The sequence below is a fragment of the Oncorhynchus masou genome, chromosome 18 (genome assembly GCF_036934945.1).
Source record: "Oncorhynchus masou masou isolate Uvic2021 chromosome 18, UVic_Omas_1.1, whole genome shotgun sequence".
In the NCBI taxonomy this organism is placed as follows: domain Eukaryota; kingdom Metazoa; phylum Chordata; class Actinopteri; order Salmoniformes; family Salmonidae; genus Oncorhynchus; species Oncorhynchus masou.
This window is the reverse complement of record NC_088229.1, coordinates 12,510,082-12,534,925: the sequence shown is the minus strand read 5'-3', so window position 1 is coordinate 12,534,925 and position 24,844 is coordinate 12,510,082. Positions and strand designations below refer to the sequence as shown.

Genomic DNA, 24,844 nt, shown 5'->3' with positions numbered 1-24,844 from the left:
TACCAAACAGAACAAAACATTTTTTTATTCAAGTATTAAAATGTAAACCACATTATTTTTGAATATCAACACTCATAAAATACAAATCAACACAATTAGAAAAGCAAAACTTGAACTTTCATTTTAACAATCAATTTGCAATGTGCAACTCTTTTCAGTATTTATTAATTCCCCTGTATCCCAACACCCAGTTCACTGCATAGAAATACTGTAGCTTGATTTAAACTACTATGTCTCCCAAAGATATTTCAGTTGGTCCCTAAACAAAAAATGGTATACGTCCCAAATTGAACACTATTTCCTACGTAGTGGAATTTTGAGCACCCTATTCTCTATATAGTCCACTATATTTGACCACCCCTCTAGTTGACCAGAGCCCTGTAGTACAATCTATAGGAAATAGGATGCCATTTGATACAGTTGAAGTCAGAAGTTTACATATACCATAGCCAAATACATTTCAACTCAGTTTTTTCACAATTCCTGACATTTAATCATAGTAAAAATTCCCTGTCTTAGGTCAGTTAGCATCACCACTTTGTTTTAAGACTGTGAAATGTCAGAGTAATAGTAGAGAGAATGATTTATTTCAGCTTTCATTTCTTTCATCACATTCCCAGTGGGTCAGAAGTTTACATACGCTCAATTAGTATTTGGTAGCTTTGCCTTTAAATTGTTTAGCTTGGGTCAAACGTTTTGGGTAGCCTTCCACAAGCTTCACACAATAGGTTGGGTGAATTTTGGCCCATTCCTCCTGACAGGGCTGGTGTAACTGAATCAGGTTTGTAGGCCTCCTTGTTCGCACAAGCTTTTTCAGTTCTACCCACAAATGTTCTATGGGATCGAGGTCAGGGCGATGTGATGGCCACTACAATACCTTGACATTGTTGTCCTTAAGCCATTTTGCCACAACTTTGGAAGTATGCTTGGGGTCATTGTCCATTTGGAAGACTCATTTGCGATCAAGCTTTAAGTTCCTGACTGATGCCTTGATCTTGCTTCAATATATCCACATAATTGTCCTCCCTCATTATGCCATCTATTTTGTGTAGTGCACCCATCTCTCTTGCAGCAAAACACCCCCACAACATGATGCTGCCACCCAGTGCTTCACAGTTGGGATGGTGTTCTTCGCCTTTCCAGCATCCCCCTCTTTCCTCCAAACATAACGATGGTCATTATGGCCAAACAGTTCCATTTTTGTTTCATCAGACCAGAGGACATTTTCCAAGCTGTTTAAAGGCACAGTCAACTTAGTGTAAACTTCTGACCCACTGGAATTGTGATACAGTGAATTATAAGTGAAATAATCTGTCTAAACAATTGTTGGAAAAAATGACTTGTCATGCAAAGTAGATGTCCTAACCGACTTGCCAAAACTACAGTTCGTTAACAAATTCGTGGAGTGTTTGAAAAAAAAAGAGTTTTAACTTCTTGAGTGTAGGGGGCAGGATTTTCATTTTTGGCAAAAAAACATACCCATTTGAAACCTATTTCTCAGGCCCAGAAACTAGAATATGCATATAATTGTCAGATTAGGATAGAAAACACTAACGTTTCCAAAACTGTCAAAATATTGTCTTTGAGTATAACAGAACTGATATTGCAGGCGAAAACCTGAGGAAAATCAAACCAGGAAGTGCTGTTTTTCCTGAAAGCTCTCTGTTCCATTGGATGCCTTGCCTCCATTTAAAGGGATATCCACCAGATTCCTTTTCCTATGGCTTCCTCGAGGTGTCAACAGGCTTTAGACAGTTTCAGGCTTTTATTTTGAAAAATGAATGAGAAAGATCACATCGTGTCAGTGGATAGCTCGGTGTTCGCAGAGTTTTGCTTGCGCAACAGAGTGGGGCAGCCATTGTCTCTCCCTCTCCTATTGAAAAAGCGACAGTCCCGGTTGATATATTATTGATTATATATCTTTTAAAAACAACCTGAGGATTGATTATAAAAAACATTTGACATGTTTCTGTGGCCATTACGGATACTATTTGGAATTTTCGTCTGCGATGTCATGACCGCTCGAGCCTGTGGATTTCTGAACATACCTCCATTTGGTTGGCGCGTTATTTGGGATATAAAAATTCTCTTTATGGAACAAAAGGAACATTTATTGTGTAACGGAGTCTCGTGAGTGCAAACATCCGAAGATCATCAAAGGTAAGCAATTTAATCTATTGCTTTTATTACTTTTGTGACCAATCTACTTGGTTGCTGGGTGTTTGTAATATTTTGTCTACTGAGGGAGATGTCCTTACATAAACGCTTGTTATGCTTTCGCCGAAAAGCTGTATTGAAATCTGACATGCCAGGTGGATTAACAACAAGCTAAACTGTTTTTTTGCTATATCGCACTTGTGATTTCACGAAAATTAAATATTTTTAGTCATTTAATTTGAATTTGGCGCACTACAATTCAGCGGGTGTTGATGAAAATGATCCCGCTAATGGGATGGGTGAAGTCAAGAAGTTAATGGACTCCAAACTAGGTTTATTTAAACTTCCAACTTCAACTGTATATAGCAAAGGAAAGGGATATTTAATGAACGTATGGGCCTAGTAAACTCAGCAAAAAAGAAATGCCCCTTTTTCAGGACCCTGTCTTTCAACAATAATTCTTAAAAATACAAATAATATCAGATCTTCATTGTAAAGGGTTTAAACACTGTTTCCCATGCTTAACATGCACTTGTGGAACGGTAGTTAATTAACACACTAAGCTTACAGACAATTAAGGTCACAGTTATGAAAACTTAGGACACTAAAAAGAGAGGCCTTTCTACCGACTATGAAAAACACCAAAAGAAAGATGCACAGGGTCCCTGCTCATGTGCGTGAACGTGCCTTAGGCATGCTGCAAGACGGCATGAGGACTGCAGATGTGGCCAGGAAAATAAACAGCTTATTGTCCTCGCAGTTGCAGACCACATGTAACACCTGAACAGGACCGATACATCCGAACATCACACCTGCGGGACAGGTACAGGATGGCAACAACAACTGCCCAAGTTACAGCAGAAACACACAATCCCTCCATCAGTGCTCAGACTGTCCGCAATAGGCTGAGAGAGGCTGGACTGAGGGCTTGTAGGCCTGTAGTAAGGCAGGTCCTCACCAGACATCACCGGCAACAACGTCGCCTATGGGAACAAACCCACCGTCGCTGGACCAGACAGGACTGGCCAAAAGTGCTCTTCACTGATGAGTTGCGGTTTTGTCTCATCAGGGGGGATGTAAGATTCACATTTATCGTTGAAGGAATGAATGTTACACCGAGGCCTGTAATCTGGAGCGGGATTGATTTGGAGGTGGAGGGTCCGTCATGGTCTGGGGCGGTGTGTCACAGCATCGGACTGAGCTTGTTGTCATTGCAGGCAATCTCAATGCTGTGCGTTACAGGGAAGACATCCTCCTCCCTCATGTGGTACCCTTCCTGCAGGCACATCCTGACATGACCCTCCAGCATGACAATGCCACCAGCCAGACTGCTCGTTCTGTGCGTGATTTCCTGCAAGACAGGAATGTTGGTGTTCTGTCATGGCCAGGGAAGAGCCCGGATCTCAATCCCATTGAGCACGTCTGGGACCTGTTGGATGATAGGGTGAGGGCTAGGGCCATTCCCCCCAGAAAGGTCTGGGAACTTGCAGGTACCTTGGTGGAAGAGTGGGGTAACATCTCACAGCAACAACTGGGAAATCTGGTGCAGGTCATGAGGAGATGCACTGCAGTACTTAATGCAGCTGGTGGCCACACCAGATATAAACGTGTCCCTGTGTTCAGGGACACGTTATTCAACTTCTGTTAGTCACATGTCTGTGGAACTTGTTCAGTTTATGTCTCAGTGGTTGAATCTTATGTTCATACAAATATTTACACATGTTAAGTTTGCTGAAAATAAATGCAGTTGACAGTGAGGACGTTTCTTTTTTTGCTGAGTTTATATTCTTTTACATCATCTGACTGCAGACAAATGAATAGGAGAAGGTAACAGACTAGAGTCACTAGACCAGGACTCTCAAACCCTGTTTCTGGAGAGCTACTGTTCTTTAGGTTCACGCCAACCCTAATCTAGCTACCGTTCTGTACATTCACTCCAACCCTAATCTAGCACACCGGATTTTAAAAAAATTGCTAATTGATGAGCTGAATCAGGTTAGTTTCAACTGGGGTTGGAGTGAAAACCTACAGGAGGGTATCTCTCCAGGAACATGGTTGGAGTGAAAACCTACAGGAGGGTATCTCTCCAGGAACATGGTTGGAGTGAAAACCTACAGGAGGGTATCTCTCCAGGAACATGGTTGGAGTGAAAACCTACAGGAGGGTATCTCTCCAGGAACATGGTTGGAGTGAAAACCTACAAGAGGGTACCTCTCCAGGGAACATGGTTGGAGTGAAAACCTACAGGAGGGTATCTCTCCAGGAACATGGTTGGAGTGAAAACCTACAGGAGGGTAGCTCTACGGGAACAGGGTTGGAGAGCACTGCACCATCTATAGGCATCCTTTTCTCATGCAAAATGACTCACACACAGAGCTTGATCATTTGTGAGTGAGGCTACGTTGTTGGACTGCTTTCATCTGACATATCACAGAAAAACTCATGCAGATATATATACTGATGTGTGTTATATATATATATATATATATAAAAATTTTTTTTTAATAATTTTTTTTCTCTCAAAAACGGTAGAAAGCCAGATAACGCTGCTGAGTCTCACCCTCCAAATAACAATTAAGACAGTCTACTAAAAGAACATGCTTGTCATGAATTAATATCAACATGATCCACTGTCTTCAAACTTGACTAGAATATAGGCACGCTAACCGTTTGATAAATGTATCGAAACAAGGGAACTCAATACCTCACTGGCAATACCGCTGTAAGGAACTGCAGGATTTTCCTCAACATTTTCATATTACAGGTACCTATTTTGTTAATCCTAGATTATTCCTGTAGAAGACAAATGTGAATTACAGCAGATAGATACCTCATTATTTATGAGACAATCGTCAAACAAACGTCTCCTGGACAGATAGGGCTTGCATCCAAAATGGCACACTATTCCCTACACTACTTTGGACCAGAGTCCTATATAGTGCCCTACATTTGACCAGAAGCCTATGGGCACTTTTACTCTGTATAGGGAATAGGGTGCCATTTCAGCCAGGGTCAGAGGTATTAAATATACAGCCCTATTGTGCATTTGATTTGGTTTAAGTGGTTCGACATCACGCCCTCCTTATTTGACATCATCAAGTAAATCTGGTTATTACAAAATGAGGAGTGCTGACTGACTGGCTGGCTGGCTAGAAATCAAACTGAACTCCGTTCAAAACGGCAGGGTAGCCTAGTGGTTAGAGCATTGGACTAGTAACCGGAAGGTTGCAAGTTCAAACCCCCGAGCTGACAAGGTACAAATCTGTCGTTCTGAACAGGCAGTTAACCCACTGTTCCTAGGCCGTCATTGAAAATAAGAATTTGTTCTTAACTGACTTGCCTAGTTAAATAAAAGGTTAATAAATAAATAAATAAAAACATGGCCTCCTATTCATTAAGCTTGTCAGAGTAGGAGTGCTGATCTAGGATCAGGGTCCCTATTCATTCATTATGATTGATCCTACATCAGCCCTACTACTCTGAGACACTTTGTGAATACAGGTCCTGGGAGGGATAACATCTTAGAGTAGAGAAACAACCGAGGAGAGAGAGAGCAAGGGACGGTCAGGAATGACAATGAATCTCATACTTAGTAGTCAGTCTATATGGACATTCCTGGTTCATCCGCTAGAACAGAACGGTGCAGCTGAGAGAGACATCAAATAGAAAACATTCTTCCTATTTAAGTAAAAAGGAGAAGAAATCAAAGGAGAGGAAGATCAAAAGGGAAATGAAGGGCTCCAAGAAAATTGACATCAACTTATAGCTACCAGGCTATTAGCTTCACGGCTGCTAACGACTAACGCCTGCCTGGCTTTGCTCAGAGCATTCTTCCATCTACCAGTTCCCTGAAGTGGAAGCAGAGAACCACAGAATTAGAATGATCATTCTAATTCAAAAGGATAATTCTTATTCTATGCAGAGAACAACTCCCCCTCCAACAGTGACCGAACTACTGACGGACTCCCTCCCTCCTTGACAAAGTGCCTTCGAGTGCAACTCCTTTCAGAGAAATGTAATTATTTCTTTAGGAGCTTTCTATTGAAACAGACAGTACTATTCTGCCTGCCACCAACTATCTCGAGTACTGTCTTAATACAGTGTAAATAACAGGTTATTATTAACATAATTACATAAAGAAAAATATAATTATTCTAAGAGCGTACTGGACAGAGCACAAATCATGTGTTTTTAACAGGTAAATAAAGAATGTGCGTGGAAATAAACAAAATATAACAGACAAAATAGGACTCTTCTTTGAACTTAGGTTTCAAAATAATATTTAAGTAGTATGTACCTTCACATTATGAATCCCTATATGATAAATACTTGGATGAGTGGAGCCAAAAACAGCTCACACAGATTGCACTGCACTCATTTGTATGTTTTCTTCAACACAAAGTGCTGCTGGGTTGAGCCGAACTCGGAAGATAGATAACGAGGATAGGAACATAAGGGTGAATCCTAAATTCCACTTTAGATAAATGTTCACTTCCACTCCAAGTCAAATGGTCTCCAATTGACATCAATTAGTGATTAGTGAAAATTCGACTGAAGTGGAAGGTAGGAGTCACCCCATCAAGTGGTCTTGTAGGGATATGTGGGCCTCCACTGGGCCGTACTCCTGTGGCTGCTGTGGGGCCCAGTCACATCTCGTATTCATCCGCTGCTCTGCTGGGTCTAGGTCCAGGAGACTGCAGCCTAGCAACCACCAGCAGCAGCAGGGCAGCAAGAGGTTCCTAGAATAATCATTCTAGAATCTGTACGGTCAGTCTGCAGCGATGCCTTTCTCTCTGAGTTCCTCAGTCACTCTCACCAGGTAAGTGGGGTCTGGGTATCCAAAGCTGTCAGGAGAAATGAACAGAAAACCCTCAGCAGGTCAGAGAGTTGTTGTAATCACAGGAACAGCTAGCGTTCCTTCTAGGAGCAAATGCACGACAATAATCACAATTTAACCCCCAACCACATGCTCAAAACGTGGATAGCTTTCAATTGATATAAACTCAAAAATATATTTCTGTTACATCTCATAGGAACAAACTAAAGCCATGTGATTCTATTTGACTTCCATGCAAGCAGTCATCAATAGCTTTTTTCACAAAAATTAAACATGACTTGTCACATCTCACAAACATACTTAAATCTCCAATAGCCTTCAGTAAAGACATCTGTTTCCATACCAGTGTGGTCCGCCCCATAAGGAGGTCTTGTGGTGGATGTCGTTCCAGGTGATGACGTTATGCATTCCTGTGGTCATGGAGGTCCCTATGGTGAAGATGAGGCGCTGTTCGAAGGCTCGGCGGAGCAGGCCCAGGACCCGGTTCCCCTCTGGGCTGTCTGGGAGGTAAGCCACACGGTCCGTCCCAGGGTACCTCACCCCCGGGTTAGGGTGCTCCGGCTGCAGGATCCAGGCATAATTCAGAGGAATGTTAGAAAAGAACATGAACAATTATATCCACAGAAATTAAGTAAAGTGGTATAGACATTCAATAACATTACTTCAAGCATGGACTGTATTTTATTTAACTAGGCAAGTCAGTTAAGAACAAATCCTTATTTACAATGACGGCCTACACCGGACAACGCTGGGCCAATTGTGCGCCTATGGGACACCCAATCACAGCCGGTTGTGATACAGCCTGGATACGAACCATTAAAAGATCCAAGCTGGGATTTGTAAACATGGCTGTGAACATGGCCACAAATAAAAATACTAAAAAGAGATGGTTAGCAATGTAAATGATGTGTCAGATGTAGGAAAACCCCGAAAGGTAATGGGCTAGACCAAAAACAAAACAACCCAAAAGGTAATGGGCTAGACCAAAAAAAACAACCCCAAAAGGTAATGGGCTAGACCAAAAAAAACAACCCAAAAGGTAATGGGCGAGACCAAAAAAACAACCCAAAAGGTAATGGGCGAGACCAAAAACCCCAAAAGGTAATGGGCGAGACCAAAAACCCAAAAAGGTAATGGGCAAAAAACAAAAAAGGTAATGGGCGAGACCAAAAAAAAGGTAATGGGCGAGACCAAAAACCCCAAAAGGTAATGGGCGAGACCAAAAACCCCAAAAGGTAATGGGCGAGACCAAAAACCCCAAAAGGTAATGGGCGAGACCAAAAACCCCAAAAGGTAATGGGCGAGACCAAAAACCCCAAAAGGTAATGGGCGAGACCAAAAACACAGAAAGGTAATGGGCTAGACCAAAAACACAGAAAGGTAATGGGCTAGACCAAAACTTTACTCGTTCCCATTTCTATACCCTTCCATGCGTCTTTAGTATACACACACACACACTCACCGCCTGTAAACCAGGTGGGAAGCTGTAGATGATGCAGATACACCCATAACCCTCGTGTCCTGGCAACTCCAGATCTGGGTCCCTCTCCACCATCATACACCCGGTAGCCGGCTGGTTCCCTATGAGCTGGCCGTACACCTGACGACACACAGGACACGCTCTCTTCACCTTGAAGGCCTGGTCTAGACACAACCGGCAGAATGCGTGGCCGCACCTGGGGGAGTGGGTCAAAGAGAAAGAACACTTTTATTTATAATTCTGAAAACATTACATAGCATCAATATTTTTATTTTACCTTTATTTAACGAGGCAAGTCAGTGAAGAACAAATTCTTATTTTCAATGACGGCCTAGGAACAGTGGGTTAACTGCCTGTTCAGGGGCAGAACGACAGATTTGTACCTTGTCAGCTCGGGGGTTTGAACTTGCAACCTTCCGGGTTACTAGTCCAACGATCTAACCACTAGGCTACCCTGCCACCCCAATAGCAGTGAAGGCTGACACATTTCATGGTTTGGAAAAACCTTGAGAATTACTGAACACAAAAGTTTAAAATGTAGCTATACCTCTCCAGCGTGGTCCTCTCCACCATGTCACCCATGCAGATGGAACATGAGGTGGAGTCATCTGCCTCACTGTGGGATTGGTTATGAGAGGAGGCCATCATACTGCAGCTGACCTCCATGTTGTCCTTCTTCCTCTGTCCGGATTCGTTGTGGGACGTGGAGTTGGAAAGGACCACACAGGCCTCTTCCTCCGCTGGCTTCTTATATCTCTGTTGCTGCCTCTGAGAGCGTCTGGGCTGGGGAGGCTGAGGTGGTAGCAGGCTCCCCTCTCCATCCCCCTCCAGGACCCCCACCCCAACGCAGGGCAACAGGGACCTCTTCCGTTTAGGACCCCCATCCTGTTTGCTCATCTCTTTGCGGGCGCAGCGGCATAAGTCTATGAAGGCCTTGCGGGTCTCGTTGGAGATGGGTCCTTCCTCCATCATCCCGGGTCCTCCCCCAGAACGGGATCCCTCTATGGGGCGTAGCCGCACTGCGCAGCAGCCTCCCCGCTCACCTCGGCGGATGATGCCAGCGCTCAAGCCCTGCTTGTCCTGAAAGTCTATGAGCCAGGGCTGGCCGGCGGCAGCCAGGTAGTCCCACACCGCCTGGGACACCAGCACCTCGTCACTACCCTGCCCCCCGCGCACACTCATCTCATCCGATGAAACTGCATAGGGAAATACGAGAGAAACCCTTAGACACATATTCAAGCCTAACATGAAAGGAAAATGTCATGCTAAACTTACTGCACCGGAGGAAAATGTACAGGAAACACACAATAGAGCGACTAACATTTCAAATAATGCAGTGAACGTAATTGTTAACTTTTGCATGATAAACAATGTGTTCGAGATTCCCCTGGCGAGTGTGCTGTGGGACTAAGTTCCAGCAAGCAGTGTTGCCATGTTCACTGCAAATTGTCCTACTTTGAAAACGATGTTGCGGGTGAAAATGTATTGTTCGCGGGTGCGGGTTTTTGGGCAAAATTGCACTTCGGGCACCACGGCATTTCTCTTAAAAATAAAGAAATACATTTTATATTTGAGGTTCTTCAAACTAACCATCCTTTGCATTGACAGATTTTTGCACACTAGGCATTCTCTCAACCATCTCCACCTGAAATACTTTTCCAACAGTGTTGGAAGGACTTCCCACATATGCTGAGCACTTCTTGGCTGCTTTTCTGTCACTTTGCGGTCCAACTCAACCCAAACCATCTCAATTGGGTTGAGGTCGGGTGACTGAAGGCCAGGTCATCGGACACAGCACTCTATCACTCTCCTGGAGGTATGTTGAGTAATTGTCCTGATGAAAAACAAATGACAGTCCCACTAAGCCCAAACCAGATGGGATGGCGTGTCGCTGCAGAATGCTGTGATAGTCATGCTGGTTAATTGTACCTTGAATTATCGGTGGGAACCACACATGCAGAGATCGTCTGTTCACCTACTCTGCGTCTCACAAAGACAGTTGGAACCAAAAATCTCACATTTGGACTTATCAGACCAAAGGACAGATTTCCACCTGTCTAATGTTCATTGCACATGTTTCTTGGCCCAAGCAAGTCTCTTCTTATTGCAGTCTCTCCAGGATTCTGCGATACTGCAATCGCATAATTCAATGCAAAAATCAACCAATCAGTGCATATTATGCAAGAGCTCACAATTTTGACCAATCTCCGCACTTTTAGAGCATAAAAGGGTCCAATCAAAAGCGGGTTAGTAATTTTGACCAATTACTGCATGGTTACCATGGAAAAGGGCCCAATTCAACCACAAGTTTTTTCCCCCTGGCCTGTCAGCGTGTGAAGAAGATGGCTGATTGTTGATGGCTGACAGACATCACAATCTCATTTGCCAACAAAAATAACAGTTAAAGACCAATTTCCAAATGTTTTACATAGAAGTGGGGGGAAATTGTTTTGCATTCCGTGCAATGTTGTGCTGGAACACAAGAGAAAGTCGACAATCAACAGTCACTTGGAATCAGCAAAGCGTATGGAAATGTCAGGACAGTTCCCACAGCAGCGGCAGATCACCATGACTGACGTGGTAGCAGGGAAGACTGCGGCAAGCACTGAAAGAATCAAGGTGAGTGGCGTTTCACTCAAACTTTTACTCCGCTGACCTTGGCTTTAGTAGGGTGGTGGGCACTCTGCTCTCCCCAGTCTAACCTTGGCTTTAGTAGGGTGGTCGGCACTCTGCTCTCCCCAGTCTAACCTTGGCTTTAGTAGGGTGGTCGGCACTCTGCTCTCCCCAGTCTAACCTTGGCTTTAGTAGGGTGGTCGGCACTCTGCTCTCCCCAGTCTAACCTTGGCTTTAGTAGGGTGGTCGGCACTCTGCTCTCCCCAGTCTAACCTTGGCTTTAGTAGGGTGGTCGGCACTCTGCTCTCCCCAGTCTAACCTTGGCTTTAGTAGGGTGGTCGGCACTCTGCTCTCCCCAGTCTGTCTACGGAGAGCACGGCTCAAAGCACTGAGGGCAATTTGTCAGCTTTTCCATTTAAAACTCTGTAAAAATTTATATGGATCACGAAAACACAATCTGTTTTTTTTTGTTTTTTTAGAAAATGGTAATATTGTTTAAAAGGTACCTGGTAGCCATCTCTGGATACAACCACCAACAGGAAAAGTACTTGGGAGATGTCTACCTGAAGGTGAAGGAAGAACTCAAGCAACATTTTGCAGGGAAGCCAGTGACAGTCATCATTGATGAAACTCCAGATGTTAAACATCGTCATCGCACCACTTGAAAAGGATACCTCGGGATAATTGTTGCCTACCTTGCAGAGACAGTATTTCTGGAGCAGTGCAACCATTCAACAGTTTCCATGGTGGTGGGGAAACGTCTACAAGACTACAATATCTCCAATGATGACGTCATTGTCTTTGACACAGACAATGCTGCGTGCATGAAGAAAGCCTACAAAGCTGCACTGCAGTCATTGTTCCCCTACTCTCTGCACATAACACGCTTGGCTCACGACATTAATCTGATAGGGAGTGCTTTCTGCAAACCTTTTGATCAGCTGAACGCATTCATGCTAAGTTTTTCACATATGTTTTAGCAGTCAGTGGCATGCAAAACAAGTTCTCAGCAGTGCAGTTTGGCCTCTACAGTGGGTTCATAGAGATGGAAATGCATGTATGATTTAAATCTACTCGACTAAGTACATGTCAGATGGTCAGCCTGCCATGGAGTTCCCCCAAGAAGTTAGGGTGTTTGATCCACGTCACATTGTGTTTATGGATGACAGTGCCCAGCTACAAGGCTATTCCAGGCTTCAGTAAGGTACCGAGAGATGAACTGGGTACCTACTTGACCAATGTAGGACCAGCAGCACTGAGAGCCACAGTGAGTGGGGTGGTGGATTTGGATATCTTCTGGGATGCACTTCAAGAGAGACTTCCTGTGCTGAGCACCCTGGCCAAATGCTACAAGGATGCAGTCTCAAACTCAGCTGATGCTGAGCGAAGCAACAGTATCTACAAGCTTGAATTGTCCAGCCGTAGGCAAATCAACCTCTTAACAACAACCTACGAGCCTTGGATCTTCATGTACCACAACTAATGACTCCGCAGTGGAGCAATTGATATGGAGGAGGATAAGGAGGATGAAATGAATGATTACATTGAGATATAAGCCTAGATGAGCTTGGCCCTTGATCATCCCTCACCTCTCGTTATGTTCAGAAAAAGAAACAGCCCAAAAGATCACTTTGTCTCTAATTATTTTCACGGAAGATGAACTTGAGATATGTCTTAATTTCAGATTGGACCCTAGATGTTTTTTTTATCCTAGTTTATGATTTTTTAGTACCTCCAGATTATGGGGGCAATCCCCCATGAAACATTAAATCTCAAGTTCATGTCAAATTCAAGTTTTATGTTGGAACTCTAAGATCCTTTCTGAAGGAAAAAAAAGGGGTGGAAGCTGTTTTTCAGTATTTTTGGGCGCAGAAATCACAAAACAATGTGAAATCCTGGAGGGACTGTTAGTGTCCTTTAGTAGTGCTTTCTTTGCAGTAATTCAATATGTGGGAACTCCAACACTGGAAAAGCACTCCAGGTGAAGCTGGTTGAGAGAATGCCAATAGGGTGCAAAGCTGACATCAAGGGTGGCTACTTTGAAGAATCTAAAATATATTTTGATTTGTTTCACACTTTTTTGGTTACTACATGATTCCATGTGTTATTTCATAGTTTGATGTCTTCACTATTATTCTACCCCCCAAAAAATTGAAAATAAAGGAAAAACCTTGAATGAGTAGGCGTGTCCAAACTTTTGACTGGTAATATATATATATATATATATAACTGTGACCTGCTGCTGACTACAAGGCAGTGAGCAGACTGAGTGAGTGGTGGAGAGCCAAAAGGATGCGTTGAGAGCATGCTGCAGCAGGGGCAGCTGAGTCAGAGACAGAGCAGCATGCACACACATAATGACAACTTTTTACCAGTTCCAGGTAGGCGATTTAGATCGGTTATTATGGAGATACTCTTTTTCCATAAAACATATTAAAGTGACATAACTGATATAATGGTGACAAAGCATTGGAAAAGGACTTCAGGTGCACTAGAGCTCTATAGATTAATTCGCTCAGAGGTGGTTTAATGTACACAGCATTCGGATGTTGACTTTTCTTATGGATAACTGCATCATGCCCAGTTCTAGGGTCTGGAGTTTTACTCATGCCCAGTTCTAGGGTCTGGAGTTTTACTCATGCCCAGTTCTAGGGTCTGGAGTTTTACTCATGCCCAGTTCTAGGGTCTGGAGTTTTACTCATGCCCAGTTCTAGGGTCTGGAGTTTTACTCATGCCCAGTTCTAGGGTCTGGAGTTTTACTCATGCTCAGTTCTAGGGTCTGCCCAGTTCTAGGGTCTGAGTTTTACTCATGCCCAGTTCTAGGGTCTGTCTGGAGTTTTACTCATGCCCAGTTCTAGGGTCTGGAGTTTTACTCATGCCCAGTTCTAGGGTCTGGAGTTTTACTCATGCTCAGTTCTAGGGTCTGGAGTTTTACTCATGCTCAGTTCTAGGGTCTGGAGTTTTACTCATGCTCAGTTCTAGGGTCTGGAGCGCTGCGTGGTGGAAATTTGAAATGGAAGTTATGGAACTCCCTCGTGTGCTTGTGTTATGGGGGGGTAAAGGTCCACAATGAAACATTACATTAAACTGTGGAGAATGATGGGCTACATCTGCATCTGTTGGCCATCAAGTAGGCTATTCATTTCTACATGTCATTGCAGGTTACTGTTGCCTACCATTTGATACAATAAATATGTTGAAATTACTATCACTGGAGTCATTGCAAATCAATTTGTGCCACTTGTGTAGCTGGCAAACATATTTAATAAATAGCTTGTAATTCAGTTTGTTGTTGTAGCCTTGTGTTATTATGCATTTATTCATGGATATATTTTGTTAATTGGTCACAGCAAATGTATCATTCTTCACATTGTGGATTTTTCCCTGAAATTAGATGTTGGCCTATCAGGGGCTATAGGCCATCTGCATCTAGCTCAGTAAACCATGGCAAAGTTGAATTGGAATTATTAACCCAAATTTTAGTCAGAAGCCTGTGTCTATTGAAATAAGGCAATCTCACAAACATGCCATTTATAATGGTTTCTGGTCTCAAAATCTGGCACAATTGCCAGAAAATAAACTAACATTCGCTTTTTGAAGTGTTTCTTGCACAGAGATTGAGATCCTCTGTCCAAGTTGCATCACTCGAACTCGCTTGCCGGATTTATCTATAGTTATGCACATGCGCAAACAGGATTTATTTACAATTATAAACTGGGTGGTTTGAGCCCTGAATGCTGATTGGTTGAAAGCCATGGTATATCAGATGTGTACCACGGAAAAGACAAAACGGTACTTTTTACTGTTCTAATTATGTTGGATAATAGTTTATAATAGCAATAAGGCACCTCAGGAGATTGTGATATGTGACCAATATACCACAGCTGAGGGCCATGTTCCTTAGACATGGTATATTGGTCCTACTGTATACCACACCTCCTGTGGCGTTATGGCTTAATCATAGCAGTCAAAACAAGTTAAATCGACATCCATTGATGGAATGTTTTTATTTAACTAGGCAAGTCAGTTAAGAACAAATTCTTATTTACAATGACGGCCTACCCTGGCCAAACCCGGACAACTTTGGGCCAATGGGACTCCCAATCACGGCAGGTTGTGATACAGCATGGAATCGAACCATGGTCTGTAGTGACACCTCTAGCACTGAGATGCAGTGCATTAGATTGCTGCGCCACTCAGGAGAGTTTAATAAGGGTGATTTATCTTCACACTTGCAACATTTTTAAACTCACAATAATTATTATTTATGGAAAACCTAATTTTGCTTCTTAGCCTACGTCAATAAAAATTACGTTGATATTCCTTCTTAATTCACTTGATAACATTATGGAAAAAAAGGTTTACTGGATAAATGTGGGTTTTCAGAAGTCATTGGGCTAGGAATTTTAGCTAGACCTGGCAACCCTGCCAGCATGTTGTTTTCACTGAGTGTACAAAACATTAGGAACATGCTCTTCCCATGACAGACTGACCAGGTTAAAACGATTGATGTCACCTGTTAAATCCATTTCAATCTGTGTAGATGAAGGGGAGGAGTCATGTTCTAGAAAGATTGTTAAGCCTTTAGACAATTGAGACATGGATTGTGTATGTGTGTTATTCAGAGGGTGAATGGGCAGCTCGGCTTATCACGGTCAACAGTTCGTATCAAAAATGGTCCAGCACCTGTGGAACGCTTTCAAGACCTTGTAGAGTCAATGCTCGGACAAATTGAGGCTGTTCCGAGGGCAAAAGTTGTTCCTTATGGAAGATGCTCATAGCTAACCCTGTACTGCTCAGACAGGACCACTGCATGCTCCTGCAAGGGCAGACATACATGGCTCTGAGCCTGACAGTGCATGGAATGTGTGTACACGAAGTTGTAGTTGTTGTTTAACTTGGCTTTGTTTGGTCTGATGAAACAAAAATACAACTGTTTGGCCACAATGAACATCGTCATGTTTGGAGGAAAAACGGGGAGGCTTGCAAGCCGAAGAACACCATCCCGACCGTGACGTACAGGGTTGGCAGCATCATGTTGTGGGGGTGCTTTGCTGCAGGAGGGACTGGTGCACTTCACAAAATAGATGGCATCATGAGGGAGGAAAATGATGTGGATATGTTGAAGCAACATCTCAAGACTTCAGTCAGGAAGTTAAAGCTTGGTGGCAAATGGGTCTTCCAAATGGACAATGACCCCAAGCATACTTCCAAAGTTGTGGCAAAATGGCTTAAGTACAACAATGCCAAGGTATTGGAGTGGCCATCACAAAGCCCTGACCTCAATCCTATAGAAAAGTTGTTGGCAGAACTGAAAAAGCTTGTGTGAGCAAGGAGGCCTACAATCCTGACTCAGTTACACCAGCTCTGTCAGGAGGAATGGGCCCAAATTCACCCAACTTATTGTGGGAAGCTTGTGGAAGGCTACCCAAACGTTTGACCCAAGTGAAACAATTTAAAGGCAATGCTACCAAATACTAATTGAGTATGTAAACTTCTAACCCACTGGGAATGTGATGAAAGAAATAAAAGCTGAAATAATTCACTCTACTATTATTGAGACATTTCACATTCTTAAAATAAAGTGGTGATCCTAACTGACCTAAGACAGGGAATTTTTACTAGGATTAAATGTCAGGAATTGTGAAAAACTGAGTTCAACTGTATTTGGCTAAGATGTATGCAAACTTCCGGCATAGTAGATACAGTCCTTGTTATGAAGTATTTCTGTGTAACAGCTTACGGTTTATTGCTGCAGTGTATTATCACATACAGTCTTTCATACTGTGCTGTTGGAGTTCTCGGCCATGACATGATTCAAGCTCATTCATGTCTTTTCACTATTCTGCTCCATCCATTGTAACCTGTATGTGAATATTCCTAATTCCTTTCAGAACCATTCCCATGTAAATCTTCTATGTGTGAACACAAATTCCCTGGGTGTCAACTCTTGGGCTGCTTTATTCTCCTCTAACTGGGGGCGGTGTCGGTGAGTCACAACCCAGTAAAATACGTAGAGCCGGGTTGCTCTCTTTCAAACAGTCTCATCTTCTCATTTCATCCAATCCCAATGTAATCTGTGACCTGTACTAATGTGTTGAAAAACTTCACAGGAGACACGCGGAGGACAGAGACACAGTTTCATACATCCCCTCATAATCAACAGTGGCTTGTGTTCACTCATGAATAGAAAACATGTCAAGTCAAGTGAAATACTGAACTTAATAGCCAACATCAGAAACATCATTAAATGGGATCAGTGAGTTTGGCGACTCTCATATTCTAAATGACTCCAACTTCAGTTCATTAAACTTTAAAATGGAAATCATATAATTGACCCCCCACCCCCTACTCTTTACCCAAATCTCAGCCATAACAGTGCACCAATGCAATGCAGTGTGAGTTTACTACCCCACCACAACAATCGTGACATGATGACATAGTAAGGAGATATGAGAAGCCCACTCATAGCCTATATGCAGCTTCCAATCAGTGCGCATATATGGACTGTTAGAGCAAGAATTTAACATGCAGCCAGGTCAAAACATTGAATTGTCTTCGGAACTGTTAAGTGATGAAATCACTTATTTCTGCTGGTACATTGCTGCTATTTCGGCCTATGTTGCGTGGAGAAGGGTGGATTTGCGGCATGCAATTCGGGGAGTTCCTGCACATGGGAATTCCTGCATCTGTAGGAAAACCCTCTTTAAACTTCTATTGTCCATTTTTAAGCTAGGACAGAAAGGAGGTGGGGCGCTACATTACAGTAGGTACCATAAAGTTGAATCACAACAGCCAAAAAACCCCACAGAAGAAGGGCCGAGGGCGACAACGGTAGACGGTGTCCTTCACCCCCGCTTGGCGGTCACTAACTAGCAAGTATGCTAGCTCACTGTGTAGCCACACCTCTTGCCTCGTGCGTACCGGTCGGAGTGGCTAGCAAGAGGTGGGGGTCTGTCCGGCACTGTTTTCCCGCAGTTCTGTTAATGAAGGTGAGTACAGGTGTTCGGCAGGCAGGTGCGAAGGTCACTGTCTACCAGTGTCGCCCCGCCTCCCGTTGGCAATTAAGAGCAAGAGGTGGGGGCGAAAAACTCCAATAATACCACAGACAGAAGGGGAAATCCAGACACATCACAGGGGGCAACAAAGCTGAAGCATCAGTTTAGAATGTGCTCACTACCAATACAGGGCACTAAGTTAAAGACTTGTCGCTTAAGTTTTTTAAATGTTTAAATGGCATTAAATGGCATGGCGTTAGGAGTGCAAGGTCGAATTGAGTTTAGGAACATATGCACTTCAAAGGAGGCGTTCCCTAACGGAAATATGCAAATACATGCTACAATGCGCCAATAGGATCTCGCTAACTCCTGCCCACCTCCTTGCTTGTTCTGCCCACTATGCTTCATTGCTCCCACTATAAAAACGACACACATTAACTATCTTGGGTTAGTTATAAATATCTTTGACAATACTTTTATTTTCCTTTTGGCACACTATTGTTTGCATGAGAAAATGAGAGCCAGTGCCAAATGATTCGCCAAAGCAAGGTTCATGCACTGCTAGACAACAGACCTGTTAAAATACCGCTAATCGCAAACCGTTACAAAGTAACAACTGTAGCTAACATGTTTGTTTCCATATGGAGCGCGTGTGTTTAGGTGTCAGTGGTCGCAGCACACCTCAAAGCTACAACAGGCTGGCAGACAGTAGTTATCGCGACACTGCTGAAAGGAACGTATCCGCTCTTCTGAAATGCAGACTGAGTAAACAAAGGAAACTGCGCCTACCTCAATCGGATCCTCTGTCCATCAACACGTTTAGCTGTTAGCAATATTTTACCTCTGACAATCGTATGAAACAAGTGTAAATAAACATGATTTATTAGATGGTTACCTTGCGATCCCATATATTCCCTTCAATCGAGAAAATATCCCCCTGTTGAACACAGAGAAAAACTGAAGTAGTAAACATTGACACACGTCAGATTACATTCGCTTACTTTAGAAATCAGCAGCGAGGAACCAAACGATTCTGTTCAAATTTCTAAGTGGCACGTCCATAATCATTTTACTAAAGAGAATGCGGCGTGGGGTACATTGTCTCACCTTTTGCCGTAGCTGTCAGATGAGTTTTAGAGATTATGGAACTAGCTACACCATCTTCCATTGGACGAGGCCTGAAAATCGTGTACTGCGGTGGATATGTTGATAAGTATTTTGTAGTCAAGACATACTTGATATCCACTCTAAGCTATCCGTAACGTTAGCTAACAATTCATCCGAGTCCCCTTCTCGCTCGCTACTGGAGTTTGTCTTGCTATTTCCACGTCCTTGAGACAGACTACTACAACATCAACCCCCACTTACACACTAGGCTACGATTCCACGTTAGCTGTTTCATTCGGCTTGTGACAGCTGCGTACTCAAGACAAATACTTACAGAAATTGTTTGCACTTTCAACCATGTCTTAGCCTTTAAAGTCCATGGCCGTGTTTGAGAGCATCACGTCCATGATGCATTGTGGGTAAATGGTGAACGATTGACTGATCTACAAATAATGAGTAGTTTTTTTTTATGAAGCAAGGTTATTTGTAGACCAGTCAGTCGGTAGTCTTCTGCAATGTCGGTCCAGCTCAATGTCTGACAGTTTAATGACGAGACAATCATAAGCAGGAAGTTCGTCATAAGAACCCTCTGTGACGGGTAAAAAACATTTAGGCAAGGATGTGATCGGACTGAATCATTTTCTTGAGCAATTCAGGGAAATCCGCAGAGACACTTCTAAGCACACATAATGTATCTGCAGCACATGCATTACCTGAGTGAAACGCCCTATTTAACAATGTAGGTTTGGGCAAGTCCATGGAGTGGAATTCTCTCTCTCTGTCTCTATCACACACACACACACACAATGCCATTAGGTTCCAGACCCCCAAGGTAGAGGTTATGGCATGAACCAACTACTATTTCTATAGGCCTTCAGAAAGGTCTTCCTCGCAATTCAATATTGTAAGTCCCTCAAGCAACTCTGGGGTACAGGCACCTATCCCACTCTAGCCTCAACCAGGCTTTCACCTCAACTTCGGGATGGAACAACGTGAGCGAGGCCTGAAAGCCGAGGCTGATCCCACAAACAATAATGTAGAATATGAAGGAGGGCAGCTAGTCCCGAAGTGGCGATGCTTTACATTGTGTAAGGCATAGCCATTCACATATACACAGAAAAAATAACAATGTCCCTTATCTGTCATGAATGTTGAATAAAATTATATTTGAAGTTACTCTGCAGATTGTCCGTGGGGTTGGTCCTTCACCTGGTCAAAATTTGAGACAAAATATCTACAGAAAAGTATTATTAAACCAACTTCAAAACCAGTGGTGTAATATACTTCAGTAAAAAATAATTTAAAGTACATCTTAAGTCGTTTTTGGGGGTTTCTGTATTTTACTATTTATATTTTCAACAACTTTTCCTTTTACTCCACAACATTCTTAAAGAAAATAATGTGCTTTTTACTCCATACATTTTCCTTGACACCCAAAAGTACTCTTTACATTTTGAAAGCTTAGCAGGACAGCAAAATGGTCCAATTCACACATTTATCAAGAGAACATCTCTGATCATCCCCACTGCCTCTAACACAGAGTTACACATGGAATAAACAAACATACAGTCAATAATACAGTGGAAAAATGTATATATATACACAGTATGTGCAAATGAGGTAGGATAAACGAGGTAAGGCAATAAATAGGCCAATGGTGGCGAAGTAAATACAATATAGCAATTAAACACTGGAATGGTAGATGTGCAGAAGATGAATCTGCAAGTACAAATACTGGGGTGCAAAGGAGCAAGATAAATAAATAAATACAGTATGGGGATGAGTTAGTTAGATGGGCTATTTACAGATGGGCTATGTACAGGTGCAGTGATCTGTGAGCTGCTCTGACAGCTGGTGCTTAAAGCTAGTGAGGGAGATATGAGTCTCCAGCTTCAGTAATTTTTAACAGTTTGTTCCAGTCATTGGCAGCAAAGAACAGGAAAGAAAGGCGGCCAAAGGAAGAATTGGCTTTGGGGGTGACTAGTCAAATCAAATCTATTTATATAGCCCTTCTTACATCAGCTAATATCTCAAAGTGCTGTACAGAAACACAGCATAAAACCCCAAACAGCAAGCAATGCAGGTGTAGAAGCACGGTGGCTAGGAAAACTCCCTAGAAAGGCCAAAACCTAGGAAGAAGAAACCCAGAGATGAACCAAGTTATGAGGGGTGGCCAGTCCTCTTCTGGCTGTGCAGGGTGGAGATCATAACAGAACATGGCCAAGATGTTCAAATGTTCATAAATGACCAGCATGGTCAAATAATAATAATCACAGTAGTTGTCGAGGGTGGAGCAATCAGCACCTCAGGAGTAAATGTCAGTTGGCTTTTCATAGCCAATCATTAAGAGTATCTCTACCGCCCCTGCTGTCTCTAGAGAGTTGAAAACAGCAGGTCTGGACAGGTTGCACATCCGGTGAACAGGTCAGGGTTCCATAGCCGCAGGCAGAACAGTTGAAACTGGAGCAGCAGTACAGCCAGGTGGACTGGGGACAGCAAGGAGTCATCATGCCAGGTAGTCCTGAGGCATTGTCCTAGGGCTCAGGTCCTCCTAGAGAAAGAAAGAGAGAATTAGAGAGAGCATACTTAAATTCACACAGGACACAGGATAAGACAGGAGAAGTACTCCAGATATAACAAACTGACCCTTGCCCCCCGACACATAAACTACTGCAGCATAGTGAGATATACAGTGAGGGGGGAAAGTATTTGATCCCCTGCTGATTTTTGTACGTTAGCCCATTGACAAAGAAATGATCAGTCGATAATTTTAATGGTAGGTTTATTTGAACAGTGAGAGACAGTATAACAACAACATAAAATCCAGAAAAACAAATGTAAAAATGTTAGAAATTGATTTGCATTTTAATTAGAGAAATACGTATTTGACCCCTCTGCAAAAAATTACTTAGTACTTGGTGGCAAAACCCTTTTTGGCAAACACAGAGGTCAGACGTTTCTTGTCGTTGGCCACCAGGTTGGAACACATCTCAGGAGGGATTTTGTCCCACTCCTCTTTGCAGATCCTCTCCAAGTCATTAAGGTTTCGAGGCTGACGTTTGGCAACTCGAACCTTCAGCTTCCTCCACAGATTTTCTATGGGATTAAGGTCTAGAGACTGGCTAGGCCACTCCAGGACCTTAATGTGCTTCTTCTTGAGCCACTCCTTTGTTTCCTTGGCCGTGTGTTTTGGGTCATTGTCATACTGGAATACCCATCCACGACCCATTTTCAATGCCCTGGCTGAAGGAAGGAGGATCTCACCCAAGATTTGACGGTACATGGCCCCGTCCATCGTCCCTTTGATGCGGTGAAGTTGTCCTGGCCCCTTAGCAGAAAAACATACCCAAAGCATAATGTTTCCACCTCTATGTTTGACGGTGGGGATGGTGTTCTTGGTGTCATAGGCAGCATTCCTCCTCCTCCAAACACTGCAAGTTGAGTTGATCCCAAAGAGCTCCATTTTGGTCTCATCTGACCACAACACTTTCACCCAGTTGTCCTCTGAATCATTCAGATGTTCATCGGCAAACTTCAGACGGGCATGTATATGTGCTTTCTTGAGCAGGGGGACCTTGCGGGTGCTGCAGGATTTCAGTCCTTCATGGCGTAGTGTGTTACCAATTGTTTTCTTGGTGACTATGGTCCCAGCTGACTTGAGATCATTGACAAGATCCTCCCGTGTAGCTCCCTTTAAGAGTGTGCTCCTAATCCCAGCTCGTTACCTGTATAAAAGACACCTGGGAGCCAGAAATATTTCTGATTGAGGGGGGTCAAATACTTATTTCCCTCATTAAAATGCAAATAATGTATAACATTTTTGACATGCGTTTTTCTGGATTTTGTTGTTGTTATTCTGTCTCTCACTGCTCAAATAAACCACTGATAATTTCTTTGTTAGTGGACAAACGTACAAAATCAGCAGGGGATCAAATACTTTTTTCCCTCACTGTACCTGCTGGAGCGCGTGCTACGAGTGGGTGCTGCTATGGTGACCAGTGAGCTGAGATAAGGTGGGGCTTTACCTAGCAGAGACATGTAGATAACCTGGAGTCAGTGGGTTTGGCGACGAGTATGAAGCGAGGGCCAGCCAACGAGAGCGTACAGGTCACAGTGGTGGGTAGTATATGGAGCTTTGGTGACAAAACAGATGGCACTGTGATAGACTGCATCCAATTTGTTGAGTAGAGTGCTGGAGGCTATTTTGTAAATGACATCGCCGAGGATCGGTTGGATGGTCAGTTTTACAAGGGTGTTTGGCAGCATGAGTGAAGGATGCTTCGTTGTGAAATAGGAAGTCGATTCTAGATTTAATTTTGGATTGGAGATGCTTTATGTGAGTCTGTAAGGAAAGTTTACAGTCTAACCAGACACCTAGGTATTTGTAGTTGTCCACATATTCTAAGTCATTACCGTCCAGAGTAGTGATGCTGGATGGGTAGGCAGGTGCTGGCAGAGATCGGTTGAAGAGCATGGATTTAGTTTTACTTGCATTTAAGAGCAGTTGGAGGCCACGGAAGGAGAGTTGTAATGGCATCAAAGTTCATCTGGAGGTTAGTTAACACAGTGTCCAAAGAAGAGCCAGAGGAATGCAGAATGGTGTCGTCTGAGTAGAGGTGGATCAGAGAATCACCAGCAGCAAGAGCAACATCATTGATGTATACAGAAAAGAGAGTCGGCCCGAGAATTAAACCCTGTGGCGCACCCATAGAGACTGTCAGAGGTCCGGACAACAGTCCATTGGTCCAGATTGTCTAGCCCGGCTGATTTGTAGGGGTCCAGATTTTGCAGCTCTTTCAGAACATCAGCTATCTGGATTTGGGTAAAGGAGAAATGGGGGAGGCTTTGGCAGGTTGCTGTGGTGGGTGGAGGGCTGTTGATTGGGGGAGGGGTAGCCAGGTGGAAAGCATGGCCAACTGTAGAAAAATGCTTCTTCAAATTCTCAATTATAGTGGATTTATCAGTGGTGACAGTGTTTCCTAGCCTCAGAGCAGTGGGCAGCTGGGAGTAGGTGCTCTTGTTCTCCATGGACTTTACAATGTCCCAGAACTTTGAGTTTATGCTACAGGATGCAAATTTCTGCTTGAAAAAGCTAGCCTTAGCTTTCCTAACTGCCTGTGTAAATTGGTTCCTAACTTCCCTGAAGTGTTGCATATCACGGGGGTTCTTCGATGCAAATGCAGAATGCCACTGGATGTTTTTGTGCTGGTCAAGGGCAGTCAGTTCTGGAGAGAACCAAGGGCAACATCTGTTCCTGGTTCTACATTTTTTGAATGGGGCATGCTTATTTAAGATGGTGAGGAAGGCACTTTTAAATAATAACCAGGAATCCTCTACTGACGGGATGTGGTCAATATCCTTCCAGGATACCCCGGCCAGGTCGATTAGAAATGCCTGCTCGCTGAAGTGTTTCAGGGAGCGTTTTACAGTGATGAGTGGAGGTCGTTTGACCGCTGACCCATTAAGGATGCAGGCAATGAGGCAGTGATCGCTGCGATCTTGGTTGAAAACAGCAGAGGTGTATTTGGAGGGAAAGTTGGTTAGGATGATATCTATGAGGGTGCCCTTGTTTATCGATTTGGGGTTGTACCTGGTGGGTTCATTGATAATTTGTGTGAGATTGAGGGCATCAAGCTTAGATTGTAGGATGGC

The 24,844-nt window shown here is 43.3% G+C and overlaps 1 protein-coding gene across 3 annotated transcripts; it reads right to left on the bottom strand.

Annotated features, from left to right (window-relative positions):
• LOC135503982 (probable E3 ubiquitin-protein ligase DTX3) lies at positions 1-19,718 on the bottom strand. Of its 3 annotated transcripts, none has more exons than XM_064922197.1 (6): positions 19,193-19,718; positions 18,981-19,022; positions 9,022-9,670; positions 8,457-8,670; positions 7,338-7,555; positions 1-7,001 (listed from the first exon to the last, which is right to left on the bottom strand). In XM_064922197.1, the coding sequence occupies exons 2-6, from the start codon at positions 18,991-18,993 to the stop codon at positions 6,926-6,928; spliced, it is 1,170 nt and encodes a 389-aa protein (XP_064778269.1). In that variant the 5' UTR covers positions 18,994-19,022; positions 19,193-19,718; the 3' UTR covers positions 1-6,925. The 3 variants fall into 3 exon arrangements, with proteins under 3 accessions (XP_064778269.1, XP_064778270.1, XP_064778268.1); XM_064922198.1 differs by having other exon boundaries at positions 19,527-19,718; XM_064922196.1 differs by lacking the exon at positions 18,981-19,022 and having other exon boundaries at positions 19,527-19,718.
• Positions 19,719-24,844: the final 5,126 nt, after the last annotated feature.